Below are 21150 nucleotides of genomic sequence, written 5' to 3' on the forward strand. Positions count from 1 at the left end.
TTATTAGCTGTTTATATACCATGTTGACTGAGATGAAGAGTCGACACCTCACATGAATTCACCAAAACAAGCATGGGAAATAACATGAATCATCCTTAACTATAGGTTCACACAGCACAAAATCCAGTAGAGGGCTACATCTCAAACTGATAGCTGACATTTGCTGTTACAAACTCTGAGGAGCAGGACCAGGAAACCCTCCCAACAGAGAACTGCACTCACTGGGGGGAGGGGAGGGTGATGTCATCTAGTAGTGGATTGCAGATGCTAAAAGTTTTGCATTCTTTCCATTTGTCCATTGTGTCTCCATGTGCGACACAGTGCCTCCTCTATGTGGTGAGTAGTAATCTATCATTTTCACATTACGTCATTCCTTCCTGGACTTTCCATTGTGGAAACAGTAGTAATTCATAAGAAGTGTCACTAATTAAACAGAAGAAAACAGACACCAAACCAGTATAATGTACCTGAAATCTCCATACCACTGTTTGAAATTTCAACACACCCATTGTAAATTAACACATGCGAGCAAATATTAAACCCAAACTAGCAAACTGAAATATGTGGAAGTCACTCAGCCTAATAGCGAACAAAATGAAACAATCAAGGTTTTTATAACATAAAAAAACATTGTTTAGAGATCAAAACATTTATCATTAGACAGAATTAATTCAGCCCGAATAGACATATGCATGACAAACACTAATTTTAGGATCAATAAATTAAAATGAGGAACACGGGAATATGGAAAGAAAGATTATGAGGAAGATATCATGAAACAGAACAACAGATGAAACATTTAATTTAAGTAGTAACAAAGAAGTACACAATCATTTAGAAAAACATTACAGGTGAGATTAGAAACAGAAGACGAATGTTCTACAACCACATCCAAAGAATGAGTCCTAGCAGACTAGCAAAGAGAACTGAAAAGGTGATATGTGTGCAGCTGAGTGAAGTGCTGACTCTAACCTAGAACAACTGGGGGGGGGTAAAAACTGACGAATAAATATCAGTGGGGGACCTCAAAAGCTTACGGTGTGATGGTGCAGAGACCTCTATGGGTCTTCGACGTACGTGACGTCTGGTGCAGATTCAAATTCCGCAGCACGCGGTACCAGAATTACTAGGAAATAGTCACTGTCACAAATATCATCATGTGGTGACCAAAGTAGTGAAGCTACAAGATTAGGGGAAGAGATCACTGTACTGATAGCTGGAAAGGTGTCATGGGCAGCACTGAAGTTGGTGGAAGAACCTTTATTGAGGAGGCAAAGATCATGGTCTGTGAGAAGCTGATAAATTAGAAGTCCCCTACCAGACAAGGTGGTGTGTGATGAAGTTCCCATACCAGAAAATAAAAGGGGGGAGTTGTTGGATTAATGTGGTCAATTCAACGTAAGTAAGTGGCCTGCCTGAAAGTACGTAAATGTTGGAAATGGTAATTGCTGGGGTCATTTGCACCCGTACTACCATTGCCTCCAACAGGGTATGAAAGGGAATCCTTTCACTGATGACTTCTCTATGAACCAGCATACAGACCTCTCCAGATGCCCTCTTGGCACCAGCACGGTTCTGACAGAATGCACAATAACCATGGAGCATTGGAGAATGGTCATGAGTGAAGCGCATTTCTTGGAGAGCAATGCAAACTGTAGAAGAAAAGGAAATGAGGTGTTGTAGTTTTGGTAGGTGACAATAGTGCTCATTTTAATTGCACTGAATGATCACATGACCTGTGAACACGCTAGGCACGAAGTGGCCAAGAGAGCTGATTACACTGTAGGATCACCGCCTGTCACCAGTGGTGGTGGAAACACATCCATGAACATTGGCTCTGAATCCAACTGCATGGGATGATCTGGCACCTCTGCAGGCACTGGAGGAGCCTTGTCCCTATTCTTCTTCTTCTTAACAAAGTGTGGTAGGCGAGGTTCGTTCATGGGGGCTATCTGCATTGAGTGTGGAGACAGATGAAGAGCAGCCAGCCATGGAGCTCACAGGCCATGGCTCCTTCAGCATTTGTTTGGCATCAGGCCTCCAGCCCAGAGGTTGCTGGGGACTGGGGTCCTGAGAGGGAGCCTGTCACTGGTAGACGCCAAAGAAGGAGAATGCTACTCCAGCTGTGCTTCCTGAAGACAGTACTGTGGGAACTACACAAGAGGAGGGTGGTAGGAGATCTAGTCTGGGGAAGGTTGAGGTGGGGAGGGGGGGAAGGCATGGTTGTGATGTTAGCATAATTGATCATCATATACACAGGATGTTGGGATTCATATTTCTTCACTGCCTAGGTATATGGCAAGTGATCAATAGATTTGTATTCTTGGATATTGTGTTCTTTCTTGAAAACTGGGCAAACTGGTGAATGTAGAGGGTCAATTTCAGTGTTTATGGCATACACAGGTGGTGTTCACAAGGGCTACCTTTGTGGAGTGATCATCCACAGTAGCCACATTTAGATCCGTCATGCACCAAGATTACATATGCCCAAAGCATAAAGATCTGAGGCACCTCAAAGGCAGTGGGACATATGATGATGATGATGATGATGATGATGATGATGATGATGATGATGATGGGTTTGTGGAGCGCTCAACTGCATGGTCATCAGCGCCCGTACAAAGTCCCAATTTTTACACAGTCCAATTGAGATACTGTCATGAATCATGATGATGAGAATGAAATGATGAAGACAACACAAACACCCAGTCCCCAGGCAGAGAAAATCCCCAACCTGGCCGGGAATCGAACCTGGGACCCTGTGATTCAGAGGCAGCAACACTATCCACTAGACCTGGATCTGCAGACAATGGGACATATGGTTTCACATCACACCTGTACACTATGATCTTAACTTTATCCAGGAGGACATTCCCTTAAAAGGCTAAGATAAAAGTGCTGTTATCTGTATAATTACCCCTCGGCCCTTTTTGTACACTTCTGGTAAAATGTACACCTCGCTGCTGGAGATCAGTCCAGAGCTCTTCATCTGTTTGGAGCATAAGATCCTTGTGGAAGATGATTCCTTGGACCAGGTTCAAAATTCTATGTCGGGGAATGGTCACAGGAATGTCACCTAGATGATTACAAGCCTGAAGACATGAATATTGGGTAGCAGAGGAAGTTTTGATTAGTATCAAACCATTTCACATTTTCCCCAGAGACTCAACTTATCTATATTTATCTTCAATGTTTTTGGCAAAAAATAAGGGTTTCATTGGAGTAAAAGTATCCTCATCAGTCCCAATACATGCTGTGTATTGGGTGAAGTGTTTCGCTCCCAAATGTCTGGGTTATCCCTCTTCCCATGGTATAGCAGGGAGCCGTATCTCTCTGCATTGAAATAATCTTTCCCTGCCAAGGAGACTGATTGGGCCTTGTGGTCACAAGCAGAAGAGAATTAAATTCTGTTCATCTGCAACTCTTCCACCACGGTACCACCCACTCCGAATGTTGGCTCTCCCCAATAGTGCCACCTAGCCACAGCAAAGGTTATTTGCAAGTAAACCAGTGCCTGGAGTTCCTATGCCCCAGCCATGAAGGTCACATCCCACTTGGCTTGCGTAGGGAATTTCCATCTCAAGCACCAACAGTGTGATCCCTGCACTGTCAGGGAGCTGCCATCATACAAGTAATTAACAACCCCCCCCCCCCCCTCCCCCCCCAATAATGGAATCGCTACCGTGCTGGGTTTTGGGTGTAGTATCTTTACAAGAAAGGAAGGGTGCAAAGAAATGCACAAAAGGTGAAACATATGCCACACTGGGCAACCTTCTCTGCACAATCCAGACTACCATAAAATTTGGAAAAGAAGTAGCAAATCAAATTCCCAACAAAGAGGCCATCTAGTAAAGAATGAGAAGTTTTAAATGCTGGAAAGAAAGAAACTGAGTGTCCAAAAAATCACAAACCAGATCCAAGTGCAACTCGCACCAAGGAGGCCCTCCAACAGAAAGGCAGAGAGGATAAAAGAATACTAGAAGAACAGACTTGCAGCACAGAGGAGGAAGCAGCAATGCAAGATCTGGCCAAGCGCATACTCACAAAAGATATGTGAGCCCACTGGCCAGTGGGGGTGGGAATCAGACCGGGGGGGGGGGGGGGGGGGGGAGTAGCAGCAGTGCAGAGCTATTGATGTTTTCTCCAAAATTCTCACAAAATCTTGAAAGAGAACAAAGTCTGTCTCCACTCATTATATCCAAAAGTCGTTGACAAACACATGTGGTAAAGTAACTCATGACTGAATATGCCGAGGCCTGCAGTGACTGTACAAGAGATAGCATAGAATTTTGAAACCGAAAGGTTTTATGGTTCCAATAAATCCAGAATTACATGGGAGCATGAAGACATTTTTTTGAAACATGTGCAGAGTGCAAAGCATGAAGGCCCCTTGCACCACCTGATGTCACTCGATCCCATGGCGGGCTGGAGCTGCTATGAGGCAACAGCAGCTTATAATCTGCAGTTTGCAGTTGTGGCCCTGAAGGCTATTTGGGTTCTGTGTTAGTTTTATCCTGACACTGGCATTGTAAAGATTAGGTAAAGTGGAGTTTTCTTAAAATGGGGACCCACACTTTTTTAGCATATTTACAATTCAATGAAAAATGCTAACTAACATTGGGTTGAAACTTGTTTTCATTATCCTTCTATCAAAGTTTTCATATGGGCCTATCACCTTCTTCCTCTCTGTGATAAACAATGGCCTGTAAGGCTATTATTTATCTTCCATGACAACTTTTGCATTACCCTACACAACTTACAAGTACAGGAAGATTAAGATATTCATCCAGTCACTCATACATCACGTTCTGTTTGTCCAGTCATTAAGCATAGCATTCACAAATGTGAAACAAATTAAGTCGTGCATTAACAGGTGAACTCACACTGCAAGCACCTTCTGTACACAATACAAACAGCCAATTAGGACTAGTGCTAATCTGCTTACTTACATTATTACTAATGGGAATTAAATCTAGATGACATAGAAGGAAATACTATAAATGAGACTTCACTTGCCTCTTTCGTCACCTTTAGTAAGTCACAGGCATCGATATCTTCTGGAATCTCCAACTGCTGTAAAAGATGATATGCATTTGATTAATTTATTAGTTTCTCCATCTTTACAGAGTGCTAGTGTTTTGGAACTGTATACTTAATAAAAGATCACTCCAGCTGCTGAAGTATTCTTCATTTAGGTTCACACACGGTTTCATCTTTAGCATCCAGGTAATTTTCAAGCAGATCTGAAATGCGTGCTCTCTCACTGTGGCGACTCTGCAAGAATTAAGTCATTCAAAGTTTCTCCATCAGCTTTCAGTGTTCTCCAATATAACTTTGTTGATTTGCCCCCGGAAGAAAATAACATGCTGATGGAGAAACAAATTAAATGTATAAACACAAAGAAATTTAAGGCTTTTTGTAAAACAGAATTATTATTCCAAGTCAATAAATGGCAGAGAAGATGCAGCCACAATGAATGAATATCCTATTAGTTTTTCGATGACAGGACAAACTGACAGCTCTCATTATAATATCAACCGCAAGGTTTATCTCAAGCTCAATGACAATGAATGTATGGAGTGCTGTGCTACAAGCAAAATGCTTTTTTAATACCCAGTCCTGTGCAAGACGCAAGCATGTATATTCTCATGTCAGCTTTTTGGCGGCTCACGTCAGAAACAATAAGTTAGGAGCAACATCATGAATCCATGATGGCCAGCGAGCAAGGAAGTCATACAGCCTTTAAACCATTCTGAAGCAGGTGCCTGCAGCCACTGACAGCCATAAAAGGGACAGACTATGACACACACTCTTCACCAGGAGATGGGAGTACAGAGAACATGTCTCCCAAGACTTTATGGTCACATTGCATATTGCTGTGGTCAGTAAGCTGAGAAGATTTTGTTGTATCAACAAACAGTAAATATTTTTTTGAGCTTGAATAGGCATGCTTCATTGCCTCCACTTTTCAGCAGTGTATGAAGTGACATATGCCTGTAGTATGGTGCAGATAAGCAAAAATTGGAGATCAGTGAAAGAACAGGTTACACAGTATGAATGCTACATATGTTTTAAAACCAAATGTGAAATCTCTGGTATAGGAACACCAGCATGAGTGTAACCAGAGTATAGATTTTAATAACTTACAAGCACTATCCAAAGAACACATTATTTATAAGCGTAAAGTTCGAGAAGCAGTTGAAATTTCTAAGAATGAGAGTAGTTTCAATACAGATGATGTTTGTATTCTTCCACCTTCGTGGATTCCTGCCATCAGGGAAGTAACTGCCAGGACGTGGAAGTGGAAACTGTCAATTTAACCTTCACAGATAAGTTTATCAAAATATATACCACTATAGAAAAAACTTGTTTTATGTATGGACTGAATTTTTTTGTGTTCTTGGCAAAATCTTTTGCTAATGTAGAGCCAGTATTGTGTTCTGTATTCCTATATTTCCCTGGGATTCCAAAATGAACTTCCCTAAGGTTGACCTCTACAACTATTCTTCAATAAATAATTCATCTCAGTATTCTGCAACCGTGAGTTATTAAACTGACAGTACAATTGCATTCTTTGGAACTTGAATAATTACATTCTTCTTGAAATGGGTGGGTATATTTCACCTGTTTAATATATCTTGCACGTCATGTGGACAAGTTTCCTCGGGCTGGCTCTACCATGAAGCTCAATAATTTTGAGGGAATATCATCTATTGCGCAGGCCTTCTTTTGACTTTGGTCATTCAATACTCTGTAAAATTCTTCTTCAGTAACATATTTGTCATCTAGTTTTCATCTACTTCCTCTCCTCTTTCACAAAATTTTCTTCAAGTTGATTTCGCTTGTAGAGAGTCCTCTATATGTTCTCTTCACCTTTCAGCTCTCCTTTCTTCAGTTAAAACAGGTTTGTCATCTCAGCTACCGATATTCATATAGTTGCATCTCTTTTCTCCAAAGCTGTCTTTACTCTCCCTACAGGCAGTTCTCTATCTTTCCCCTACATACACATGCTACTACAGTCTTACATTTGTCCTGCATTCTTACTTTTTTGATGTCTGTATCCACTTTCACATACCCTGTTTGCAGCATTTTTACATTTTCTCTTTTTTTCAAATAAATACAATATCTCCTGTGTTATCCAAAGATTTCTGCTGCTCCGTGTCTTTTTGACTATTTGATGATCCATAGTTTTCACTCTTTCATCTTTCAAATCTTCCCTGTTTCAGTCAAACATTGCCTATAGCAACCCCTGAAACCTCAATATGGTCCTTTAAACTTACCTAAAACATAGAAGTTCATAACCAAAAAATTATTGTCAGAGCCCACATCTGCCCCTGGAAATGTCTTACAGTTTAACATCTAGTTTCAAAATCTGTCTTACAATTATACACTCCTGGAAATTGAAATAAGAACACCGTGAATTCATTGTCCCAGGAAGGGGAAACTTTATTGACACATTCCTGGGGTCAGATACATCACATGATCACACTGACAGAACCACAGGCACATAGACACAGGCAACAGAGCATGCACAATGTCGGCACTAGTACAGTGTATATCTACCTTTCGCAGCAATGCAGGCTGCTATTCTCCCATGGAGACGATCGTAGAGATGCTGGATGTAGTCCTGTGGAACGGCTTGCCATGCCATTTCCACCTGGCACCTCAGTTGGACCAGCGTTCGTGCTGGACGTGCAGACCGCGTGAGACGACGCTTCATCCAGTCCCAAACATGCTCAATGGGGGACAGATCTGGAGATCTTGCTGGCCAGGGTAGTTGACTTACACCTTCTAGAGCACGTTGGGTGGCACGGGATATATGCGGACGTGCATTGTCCTGTTGGAACAGCAAGTTCCCTTGCCGGTCTAGGAATGGTAGAACGATGGGTTCGATGACGGTTTGGATGTACCGTGCACTATTCAGTGTCCCCTCGACGATCACCAGTGGTGTATGGCCAGTGTAGGAGATCGCTCCCCACACCATGATGCCGGGTGTTGGCCCTGTGTGCCTCGGTCGTATGCAGTCCTGATTGTGGCGCTCACCTGCACGGCGCCAAACACGCAAACGACCATCATTGGCACCAAGGCAGAAGCGACTCTCATCGCTGAAGACGACACGTCTCCATTCGTCCCTCCATTCACGCCTGTCGCGACACCACTGGAGGCGGGCTGCACGATGTTGGGGCGTGAGCGGAAGACGGCCTAACGGTGTGCGGGACCGTAGCCCAGCTTCATGGAGATGGTTGCGAATGGTCCTCGCCGATACCCCAGGAGCAACAGTGTCCCTAATTTGCTGGGAAGTGGCGGTGCGGTCCCCTACGGCACTGCGTAGGATCCTACGGTCTTGGCGTGCATCCGTGCGTCGCTGCGGTCCGGTCCCAGGTCGACGGGCACGTGCACCTTCCGCCGACCACTGGCGACAACATCGATGTACTGTGGAGACCTCACGCCCCACGTGTTGAACAATTCGGCGGTACGTCCACCCGGCCTCCCACATGCCCACTATACTCCCTCGCTCAAAGTCCGTCAACTGCACACACGGTTCACGTCCACGCTGTCGGGGCATGCTACCAGTGTTAAAGACTGCGATGGAGCTCCGTATGCCACGGCAAACTGGCTGACACTGACGGCGGCGGTGCACAAATGCTGCGCAGCTAGCGCCATTCGACGGCCAACACCGTGGTTCCTGGTGTGTCCGCTGTGCCGTGCGTGTGATCATTGCTTGTACAGCCCTCTCGCAGTGTCCGGAGCAAGTATGGTGGGTCTGACACACCGGTGTCAATGTGTTCTTTTTTCCATTTCCAGGAGTGTATAAGGACTCTGCAGGAGCCATGAACCATGGACCTTGCCGTCAGTGGGGTGGCTTGTGTGCCTCAGCAATACAGATAGCTATACCGTAGGTGCAACCACAAAGGAAGTTCTGTTGTGCGGCCAGACAAATGTGTAGTTCCTGAAGAGGGGCAGCAGCCTTTTCAATAGTTGCAGACTGTTGCCTGGATCACTGACTGATCTGGGCTTGTAATCAGTGAATCTCAGTGGCAAGAGGAACAGGACTTCTGGTCAGGTGAACACAGAGTTATAAATATGGAGTCAAATAGGGGTAATGCAGGAATGGGTTTCATAATGAATAAGAAAATAGGAATGTGGGTAAGCTACTACCAACAGCAAAATGAATGCATTTTCATAGTGAAGATAGGCACAAAGACCATGCCTGCCACAGAAGTACAAGTTTATGTGCCAACTAGATATGTAGATGATGATGAGATTGAAGAAACGTATGATGAGATAAAAGAAATTATTCAGACAGTTAAAGGAGACAAGTATTTAATTGTGATTGGGGGGCTGGAATTCGATAGTAGGAAAAGGAAGAGAAGGAAAAATAGTGGCTCAATACGGACTGGGGAAAAGGAATGAAAGAGGAAGCTGCCAAGTAGAATTTTGCTCAAAGCATAATTTAATCATTGCTAAAACTTGCTTTAAGAATCATGAAAGAAGGTTGTACACATGGAAGAGACTTGGGGACACTGAAAGGTTTCAGATTGATTATATGATGGTTAGACAGAGATTTAGAAAGCACATTTTAAATTGTAAGGCGTTTCCTGGGGAAAATGTGGACTTTGACCACAATTTATTGGTTATGAGCTGTAGATTAAATCTGAAGAAATTGGAAAAAGGCATAAAATTAAGGAGCTAGGATCTGAAGACGTTGAAAGAACCAGAGATTGCTGAGACTTTCAGATTGATCATTGGTCAATAGCTGACTAGAACAGAAGAAAGGAATACCATAGAAGACGAATGGATAGCTTTGTGGGATAAAATAGTGAAGGCACCAAAGGATCAAATAGGTAAAAAGACAAGGTCTAGTAGAAATCCTTGGATAACACAAGAGATATTGAATTTAATAGATGAAAGGAGAATATTTAAAAATGCAGGAAATGAAGCAGGTGAAATGAAATTCAAACATTTAAAAAATGAGATTGATAGGAAGTGAAAATGGCTAAGTAGAAATGGCTAGAGGACTCATGTAAGGATTTAGAAACATATTTCACTAGGGGGAAAAATAGATACTGCCTACAGGAAAATGTAAAAACCCGTGGGGGTAAAGAGAAGCAGCTGAATGAATATCTAACACTCAGAAGGAAAACCAGTGCTAAGCAAAGAAGGAAAGCTGAAAGCTGGAAGGAGTATATAGTGGGGTCTATAGAAGGGGGATGAACTTGAAGGTAATAATATGGAAAAGGAAGTGGGCTTAGATGAAGAGGATATGATATTGGGAGAAGAATTTGAGTGAGCTCTGCAAGATCTAAGTCAAAACATGACCCCAAGGATTTGATATTCTATCAGAACTCCTGATAGCCTTGGGAGAGCCAGCCATGGCAAAACTCTTCCATCTGGTGTTCACGATGTATGAGACAGATGAAATAACCTCAGCCTTCAAGAAGAACATAGTAATTCCAATTCCAAAGAAAGTAGCTGCGCACAGGTGTGAAAATTACTGAACTGTCAGTTTAATAAGTCATGGTTGCACAACACTAACATGAATTCTTTACAGAAGAATGGAAAAACTTGTGGATTCTGGAGCAATGTAGGAACATGTACCACCATTACACATTGCCCTTCCCATTCCACTCACAAATGGAGCAAAGGGAAAAACCACTACATGCATCCAAACAAGCCCTAATTTCTCTTATCCTATCTTCTTCGTCCTTATGCAAAAAGTACACTTGCCGCAATACAATTGTTCAGCAGTCAGCTGCAACTGCCTATTCTCTAAATTTTCCAAATAATGTTTCAGCAAAAAAATTTTGTCTTCCCTCCAGCCATTCCTATTTGAATTCAAGTCCATAAGACTCATGTTGGTTGAACCTACCAGTAACAAATCTAGCATAACGCATCTGAATTGCTTCAAAGTCTTCATTTAATTTGACCCGGTGATGATCTGAAATGCTCAAGCAATACATAGGAACAGGTAGCACAAGTGTTCTGTTTGCAGCCTCCTTTATAGATTGGTTTATTGGTTGATTTGGGGAAGGGGACCAAACAGCAAGGTCATCGGTCCCATCAGATTAGGGAAGGAAATCAGCTGTGCCCTCTAAACGGAATCATCCTGGCATTTGCCTGAAGCGGTTTAGGGAAATCATGAAAAACCTAAACCAGGGTAGCCGGATGTGGGTTTGAACCATTGCTGTCTTTTATATATGAGCTACACTTTTCTAAAACTCTCCCAATAAATAAAAGTTGACCACACACCTTCCGTGCTACCATCCTTACATGCTAGTTCCATTTCGTATCGCTTTGCGAGGTTATGCCTCGATATTTAATTGACGTTGCTGTGACAAGCAGCACATTGCTATACTGTATTCAAATATTACAGGATTGTTTTTTTCTATTCCCCTGCATTAATTTACATTTTTCTACATTTAGCGGAAGCTACAATCCCTCACACCAAATCGAAATTCTGCTCACCCCATCTGTCAGATCATTTATGTATCAAGAGAACAAGAGAGGTTCTATAACACTTCCATGTGGCTCTACCAACAAGATCCTTGTCTCTGTTGAAAAGTCTTCAAGCCTCACACATATCTGCAAACCTATCCTGTATGCTTGGACCTTCATTAACAGTTTGCAATGGGGCATCGTATGAAATGCTTTCCAGAAATCTAGGAATATGGAGTCCAGTTATTGCCCTTCATCCATGTTTGCATGACATCTCGAGTTTCACACACAAGCAATACTTTCTAAATCCACGCTATTTGTGGACAGTTGCTTTTCTGTCTCACAGAAATTAATTATATTGGAACTTGGAGTATGTTCAAGAATTGTGCAGCATACTGATGTTAAGAGGTCTGTAATTTACAGGTCCATCTTCTTTTGATTATTATGTACAGGAGACAAATGCGCTTTTTTCCGATTGCTTGGAACTTTGCGATGGGCAAGAGATTCACGATAAATGCGAGCTAAGTAAGGAACCAGTGCTACAGAGTACTGTCAGTATAACAACAATGGGATTCCATTCGGACCTTGCAATTTATTTGTTTTCCACTCTTTCGGTTGCTTCCCAACACTCCTGTATGAACAATTTTGTAAATGCAAAATTTAAAATTCCATCTTTACTTTTACTGTTTATTACTCCCACTCAAGACTCGTTGATGCCGACGCACCAATTTTTAATAACTTTTTACATTTCTGTGATCTTTTTTGGCCTACGAGTGCAACAATCTCTGCTTCTTCACCATTTTACAAATTTTATTATTAAACCATGTTGTGCTTTTTCCATCTTTAGTCCAGTTATTTGGCACATACTTCTCTACAGCATGATATACAATAAGTTTAAAAAACACTGTCCATAAGTCCTCTGTGTCCATTATATTGTAACTAAGTTGTGTAAATTTAGTGTCAAAGTAGGATGCTAACAACTGCTTATCAACTCTTTCCAGCATAAATACTCTCACATACTTGAGTTTGTTTTTATAAACCTTTATCCACCTGATCACAAATCCTAATCTTCCTCCCACTGCACTACTGTAATCTCCACTACATATAACTTCAGCCTATCCATTTTTCTTTTTAAATTCTCTAACTCGCCACTTGACTAAGGGGCCTAGCATGCACACTGACCTGCATAATTCCAGTTTTGCTTTCCCCCCAGTAATGGTATCGTCACGAGTAGTTCATGCCCAGGGATCCGAATGAGAGGGCTGACGTCGGCAACATTTGCTTTACGAATTCTGTCACGCTTCAATGACATTACCATCTCAAAGTCAGCTTACTTTGGCTATTTTCATTCAGTCATGTGTTATGGCATCATCTTCTGGGGCAATACACCTGCCGCAAAGAAAATCCTCACAGCACAAAAAAGAGCAATAAGAATCATTTGTGGTGTACCCCCACGAACCTCATGTCAAAATCTTTTTAAACGACTTGAAATACTGACAGCAACATCTCAGTACATATATTCACTGATGTGCTTCATAATAAATAACCCCACTCTGTATGAAACGAATTGCCTACATCATGGACATAACACCAGAAGAAAAGAGGATTTCCACTGTGAGTTAAAGAACTTGACACTTATTCAGAAAGGGGTAAAGTATGCTGGAACGAAAATTTTCAATTCCCTACCCAACAGCATCAAAAGTATAAGGAGTAGTACATCAGTATTTAAACGTAGCTTGAAAAATTATTTACTTGAGACCTCACTTTATTCACTAGAGGAATTCTTTCAGAGAAATAAGTAAAACCCAGATTGGAAAGATGTTTTTAAATTTTTTGACACCGTTTACTGTTAAACTAATGTAATAATGCCCTAATGTAAAAATTCCTGTTTTTCTCATTTCCATTTTTGGGTCACTTTTAAACCCAAAGTGGGAAGTTTTGATTACTGTTCAAGGTTAAAATAAATGCAATAATGCCGTAAATATGAAACTGCTATCTTCACATTTATGTTGACTAGTTTTTAAGCTAAAAAGTATGACTTTTGTGCACTGTTATTAATACTATAACAATGTCTTTATTCTATGTATTTTATTATGTATACTGACACGTTCCACATCTGAGTGACTTGCTCACATGTACAGATCTATGGAACAAGTATATAAATAAATAAATAAATAAAATAAATAAACTCCTACGAAATATTTTACCCCCAAGGATGCTGTTAACATTTAAGCATACAGAATAACTTCTTGCCCTCAGAAAAAATAACAGATGTAATTTCCCACTGTTTTCAGTCATGTACAATACCAACACAGGAAGGTCTTAGTTGCTAATGTTACAAGGTCAGATCGATAATCCAGACTACTGACCCTGCAACTACTGAAAATGCTGCTGCCCTCTACAGGAACCACTCCACAGAGACCCCTCTGTTGATGTTGCACATATAGTACAGCAGTGACACTTCACCTTGGCTAGGTATATGGTTCATGAGGGACTGTAAAATAAAGTACAGCAAGATATTCATCCACTCACACATCAGGTCCTGCTTGTCTTATAATGGAGGAAAGTCTTCAGTGACGTGAGCACATTAACAGACAGAAGCTACCACTTCAGGCTACTTTCATAAAGCATACACAAACAGCCAATTATGACTAGTGTTAAGGGGGTAAATATGTGAAAGCAACCGAAAGTGAGAAAAAATTTTATTAGATCTTCATCACAACATGATACTGAAATTTCAGTTCCTTAATATTATGTTCCAATTCCACTAATAAGTGTGATCAAAATGTAATTAACAAAAGCTTGCACAATGCCACACCCCTTTGTTGTTCTGTATTTCCTCGTATAATTTATTCCTGCAGTGTTTTCTTGTGAGTTTACACAGTCACAAAGTAGGGAATATTTTGGTGTTTAGCCTATCCAGAACTTCTACTAAAGTGCGTACATGGAAAAATTCAAAATTCTAATGAAACTTACAACTCTCTGACTTGAAAACCATGCCCAAAGACATTTGTTTCCCCAACTGCTTTTGAAATTGCAGCGTGTGATGCTTGTTTAGTATTTCACTGTACTAATCTTGGCAGTCTATGGACTTTACAGAGGCTAGGATTTCATCCTGGAACTTTCAAATTGTCAATACTGAAGGAAATTGATTACAGGAGAATTGATGCAGCTGACATTATTGTTACTTAATCTGAAAATCAAGATAACAGAAGAGGACATGCACAGGAAAGACTGCTTGAGGATGTGGAGGAGAATGTGTATGGTTAGCACAGATTCATCTAGATAAGGCAAGGCCTAATACAAACACGGTCAAATTTTTGATTCAGGTTTCCTCTAACTCACATTTTGGCCATTTTATGTACCTTCTCCTCACAAACCACTGTCATTATAATACTTAAATTTGGCGTGCAATTGGTCAATACTATAGTGAAACATACTCTCTAAGGAATTTTCATTTACTACAGTAGTAAGGCATTTGTGTAAGAGAGAAGCCCTAAGATTTGGTATATTTTTTCCTCACAGAAATTTGGAGAGCTTTAAAAATCTAGCAAAAGAAGATATCAATATTTTGTTCCACAGATATTTGTAATAATGGTATATCAAACATTGTACAAAAATATATTAATTTATTTCTGACACATTGTTTTAAAAAGAAACATTTGCACTCTCCTTGTTGAAAAAGTTCCAACTGTTTGTAATTAAAACTGTATAACTTCAATAAGCATGGAAACGCATGTGTGTTTCCACTTAATATTCCTTAACAACTATGCCAAATTTAGTTACATTGCCTTGAAAACTTTGGTTCTTTTTTTTTCCCGAAGCATTGCAACTTCATATATGTCTCCCCGTAATCTCGTTACAATACTAATAATGAGAATTACATTTAGATTACACAGAAGGTAATGATTTAAATAAGACTTTCTTTACCTCCTCCTTAAGCTGTAGTGAGTCACAGGCATCAAGATCTTCAAAAATTCCCCATTCCTATAAAAAAAATTATGTGTATTTAATTACTTCATCAAATTCTCCATGTTTAGAGAATGTTGTTATTCCACAACCGTACAGTTATTTAATGAAAAGCCACTCCAGTCACTGTTGTAGTCTTCATTCAGGTCTTCAAGCACTTTTGGCCTTCACATCCAGGACATTATCAAAGAGGATCGGAGATACATGCATTCTCTGTGCGGCAGCACTGCAAGATTTAAGCCAGTCGAGGTTTCTATGTTAGTGCGTTATCCTCTTCTGGGGGCAAATCAATGAAGCTACACCAGAGAAGGTAAATTCCGATGGAGGTACTCTGAACAACTTAAATCTTGCACTACCGTCACATGCAGAGTCAATGCATTTCAGATGCACTTGTAAATGGCCTCGATGTGGAGTCTGACGCAGGTCAAGGACCTAAATAAGATATACATCAGCAACTGGAGCAGCCTTTTGTTAATAAGTTAATATAACTTCATCAATAACACATTAAATCTGTACATACAGAGTGAAATTTAAGTTCCTTGGCAAAATAAATTTCTTATTTCTAGTCAATACAAGGCCGAGACAATTCAACCACTATGAATGTATATTCTATTAGTTCCGAGGTGATAGGAGAGACTGACAGCTCTCATTATAACATCTGTTGCTAGTTTGGTCTCAAGCTCACCAACACTACACTTATGAAGTGTTGTCCTAAGAGCAGAAGAATATGTGCCCTCCATATTATTGTGTTTACCGACTACCCACTGTCTAGGGGACATACATTGGGTTTAATACCTGAACTGTTGCTAGATGCAAGTGTATTCTCCCCTGTTTCCTCTACGACAGCCCACTTCAGAAACAACAAGTGAGAGAGACCTCACAGATCAGTGATGGCTGGTGAGCAAGAAAGTGGGGCAACCATTAACTCTTTTTATACTAGTGGTGCCTGCTGCTGCCAATGCCTGTGTGAGAGTACAGGCTGTGACACGCCAGGAGATGGCAGCAGAAAGACTATGCTTCTTGAAACTTTGCAGATACAAGGCAGATTGTTGTGGTTGGCACCCATATAAGTTTTTACTTCACCAATGAGCCAGAAACATTTTCTCAGAGCATGTGCAGGTGTGTTCATCACTTGACATTAGGCTGCAGCTAAGTATATATGAGGGGGGATCCAAAATTTTCAGAATTGGTGCTGCCATCTGGAAAGTAGGCCACTAGGTGGCGAGAGCTGCATATCAGTTGAGTCAGTGTGTGGAGTGGCATTCAGCTGGGAGGATGTATTGCGTGTCCACAGTGATTTCCATTATACTCTGTGTTTGGCGTGTGGCAATTTTATGATGGATCCGCGAACAGAACACCGCGTGTGTATCAAATTCTTTGAGAATCTCGGGAAAAGTGCTTCAGAGACCCTTGCAATGATTCAGCAAGTGTTTGGGGGACAGAGCATGAGCTGTACACGTGTGTTTGAGTGGCACACTCGCTTCAGAGCCGGCCGTACAGACGTCGTGGGTGATGCTCACACTGGAAGGCCCATTAGCCACACAACTCCAGACATTGTTGCCAAACTTCAACAATTGGTTCGTGTGGATCGATGTCGAGCCATTCGAGACATTGTGGATGAAGTGGGTATTGGTTATGGGACAAGTCAACGAATGCTGACTGATGGATTGGGCCTGCATCGTGTTGCCGCAAAATTTGTGCCAAGGATCTTGACTGCCGATCAGAAGGCACAGTGTGTTGAAGTGTGCACGGACATTCGTCAGACCGCATCTGATGATCCAACCTTCTTGTCACGGGTTATCACCAGCGACAAGAGCCGGATTTATGGTTATGACCCAGAGACAAAGCAAACATCGTCCCAGTGGAAGAGCCCTGGCTCTCCAAGACCCAAAAAAGCGAGACAGGTGAAAAGCAAAGTGAAGAGCATGATCATAATTTTCTTTGATACCAAGGGAATTGTGCACAAAGAATTCGTTCAACCCAATCAAACAGTGAATTCCGTGACCTACTGTGACGTTTTGAGATTGCTACGTGAAAATATGCAGTGACAACGGCCCGAACTTTGGCGTCAAGAGAACTGGCTGCTGCATCACGACAATGCACCCTGTCACATGTCCTTGCTCACCAGGACCTTTTTGCAAAAAACAACATGGCAGTTGTACCCCACCCACTGTACTCGCCAGATTTGGCACCTTGCACCTTCGCGCTATTCCCAAAACTGAAACTCAAGTTGAAAGGCCATCGGTTCAACACTCTAGAGAGGATTCAAGAAGCATCGCTGGTGGTGATAAACATCCTCAAAGAACAGGACTTCCAGAAAATGTTTGACCAGCGGCAGAAGCACTGGGATCGGTGTGTACGTGCAGATGGGAACTACTTCAAGGGTGATGGTGACTGTTAGTGCAAAGGTAAGGTTTTCAACAGACGGTAGCACCATCCCACAAATTTTGGATAGCACCTCATATCTGCATAACTCTAAGGACAGTGAAAAACTTATTAAATAGCTCAAGTTGCACAATGTTTAAAACAATGTATGACATCCACATTTGAAGAACATCAGAATGACTGCGACCACGGGAATAGATCTCCAGAACTTACAAGTTCAAGCCAAAGAATACATCTGCCTTTTATATATATATATATATATATATATATATATATATATATATATATATATATATATATATATATATATATATATATATATATATATATATATATATATATATATATATATATATATATATATATATATATATATAAAACAGAGAGTATGTGAGTAGGTCTGTGATCTTCTCCCAAACTTCTGGATTGATTTCCACCAAATATATCACAGAAACAGCTGGCATCACCAGTATCAGCACTACAGAGTTTATAACCTCCTAGCTTCAATAACAGCAGAGATATGGGCAAAAAAGTATATTATCCAGCCCTTGGCGATAGGCTGCCCTTCACGACAGGTCAACTGTATGTGAACAGCATCAGCCTGCCTTACCACCCTGTTTTGCAGTGCAGCCTACACATTCAGGGCACACAACAGTTTCCCAACCCCTTCCACATATGCAAGTGTGCAATTCACATCACACCTTATCAGTGGAAGGCTTCCATTACAATTCCCATAAAAATTACTCAAAGTATTAATCTATTAAAATTGGAAAACTAAATGCACTGTGTGTAGATTGCCAGAGAAAGAAGTTTCTGGCAGAAACTCCTGGCCTACGCTGCAAGAATGGGAAAATAAAACTAGACTGGATGCTACAATTACCAACAGAGCTTCTTAATTACACATTAGGTACTACATGAAAATCGAAAGATTTGCTGCACAGCATTAGAAAGTACAGCACTTACTTTCAGATGAAGTCTTTTGGCATATAGGTTGTAACCAATCTAATTTTCCAACATTTACTGTACAGGGGCAGATCTACTACAAGGCCAGTTCTCCACTGCCATCACACAACCATCAACCAAACTACCTGCAATTATACTTCCCAGGCAACGGTGAACTGAAAACAAATACAAGGTGTGCATACATTCCATGCACAAGAAGCGTCGGTGTTTCAAAACACATTCCATCAGTATAACAATCACACCAATCAGTTTATGATCACTCTCAAATGAATACCAATGGATGGTTACTAAGTTGTGACACATGCAGATCGACAGCCATCAGGTGAACATGAATCCAGGTGAAACGCACCTCAAGAAGTTGAGACAACAAAGGTAATCACAAATAACAGTGTTGAGCACTGTAACATCATTCTATAGCACCACAGGACTGTTCTATGTCACATTTTGGAAACTCACAGATTGTATGACAGCCAGCAATATCCAGTGATTTTCCGTCATCGTAAGGGCAGGTACCAGTTCAATATTATGGAGGTTATATCAACTGGTCAATCAACAAATAAAAAAGTGTCAACTATGCAGTTTTACATATACCGTATAATGGTTTGAGAGAACAGGTACAACCGCATACTAAATTGTTGGCAACTGTTCCATACATTCGTGGTTGACATATATAGAAAAATCGAGAATGAGCACCTCCCATACATCCATCTCAATCAACAGCAATTACATGTTGAGGAATATGTACACTTTAAAGATGTTGTCGCATTATGACAGAAATGTAAAAAACAGCGGTGCAGTACTGATACTTCCTTCGACATTCACAGTCAGTCCTAGGCAAATACATAAATACACCCAGGATGCGACGAGTTAACTGAGGAGATACAGGAGACTGAATTTATTCACAACATTCACTTGCAGTCCACAATGGCTAGAGGTGAGGAACGTACTCACCAATGGGCAAATTCCAAGTGAGCATTATGACATACTTGTGAGAGTATTTAGGCAGAAACAGGTGAGACTTTTTGGAGTTTTAACAAAAGGGCCATATTTTTGGATTGATCTGATTTTGGATGCACAAAGTCAAGTGGCACACGTGAGGACTACCTCACTCACATAACACACTCTGGTTGATGTGCAAAATTCAACATAAATCTATAATGTCATATGCTCCGAGTTACCGGAACCCACACAGAATCATAACCTATTTGATTTGTTAACAAAGCATATGATCCACAGTTCACGTGACGCATCAGACCTTATTCACCTGAGTTGATGGATGAACAGTGCACCAAAAAATATCTGCAACCATTGATAAAGGAAGCGATAAATGGATGTGATGGGTATCCACTCAACATATGCCAATAACGAGACGACAGAAGGTTCACATCGACTACATACACATGCAGCCACATACAAGTGGAAATTAACAACCAGTATTGTGCTATATTCCCTAATCCTAACAAAAATGTTCGGTGCACACATCAATGTCAAGCACTGCACCAGGTTTAAGTCAATAAAATACGTAAGTAAATATATTAATAATGGGAATAACATGGCTGTATTTGATGTTTGCAATGAGTGTAACACTGATGAAATGATGCAGTACTAGACGGGTATGACATCAGAAACAATGAGGCATTTTTGCGCATCTAAGGATTCCCACTGATGAACGTCATCCTTCGGCCATACATCTCCCCATGCATTTGGAAAATGGACATGAAAGAAACTGTTCCCACAATGTCAATAACCCTCCACACAAAATATTAACAGTGTATTTGACACTATGTAAGTATTACAAGTGGCACACATCAGAGAAACTTATCCACAGGAGAAAATTTGGTACACATGTGCCAGAAAATGATGATGTCAAGAGTGATGCATTAGCAAGAGTGTACGCAGTGTACCCAAATAATGTTGAATGTTAGTTCCTCAGACTCTTTCTTCACATTCTTTGCAGAGCAAATAGTTTCATGGACTTGCAAACAGTCAATGGCAGAATGTGCTCAATGTATCAAGAGGCACATCGTAAGTTGGGATTAACTGAAGGAGACAATCACTGGGATAACACAATGCACTGTCCAAGTTGGTCTCCATGCCATATTCCATAAGGACTTTTTTTGCTATAATACTAATGACCAGCACCAAGCAGTCCAACCGTACTATGGCAGAAATATAAAGAGGCAATGAATGAGGACATACTTGCAGCTTTTCTCAGAGACGGTCATACAGACACTGTTATGCTTCGACCATACTTTTTGAAACAAAATGCTATTATCCTAGAGGACGAATATCTGGCCAAATGCAATAAAACATTAACTTAGCCTGCCAGCTCCATAATGCAACCAACATTTTGTGGAGGCAGAATGCATACACATTACACATTACAACATCAACAAT

At 41.0% G+C, this 21150-nt stretch overlaps 1 protein-coding gene across 1 annotated transcript in view; it reads right to left on the reverse strand.

The window, feature by feature from the left end:
- Positions 1-4956: 4956 nt before the first annotated feature.
- LOC126424661 (uncharacterized) overlaps positions 4957-21150 on the reverse strand; it is a 46719-nt gene continuing 30525 nt past the window's right edge. Inside the window, exons 5-6 of the mRNA XM_050087391.1 lie at positions 15367-15423; positions 4957-5073 (exon numbers count right to left, since the gene is read on the reverse strand). Coding sequence (XP_049943348.1) covers positions 4957-5073; positions 15367-15423 — 174 coding nt within the window. The remainder of the gene's footprint in view (positions 5074-15366; positions 15424-21150) is intronic.

The sequence above is a fragment of the Schistocerca serialis genome, chromosome 10 (genome assembly GCF_023864345.2).
Source record: "Schistocerca serialis cubense isolate TAMUIC-IGC-003099 chromosome 10, iqSchSeri2.2, whole genome shotgun sequence".
Lineage (NCBI taxonomy): Eukaryota > Metazoa > Arthropoda > Insecta > Orthoptera > Acrididae > Schistocerca > Schistocerca serialis.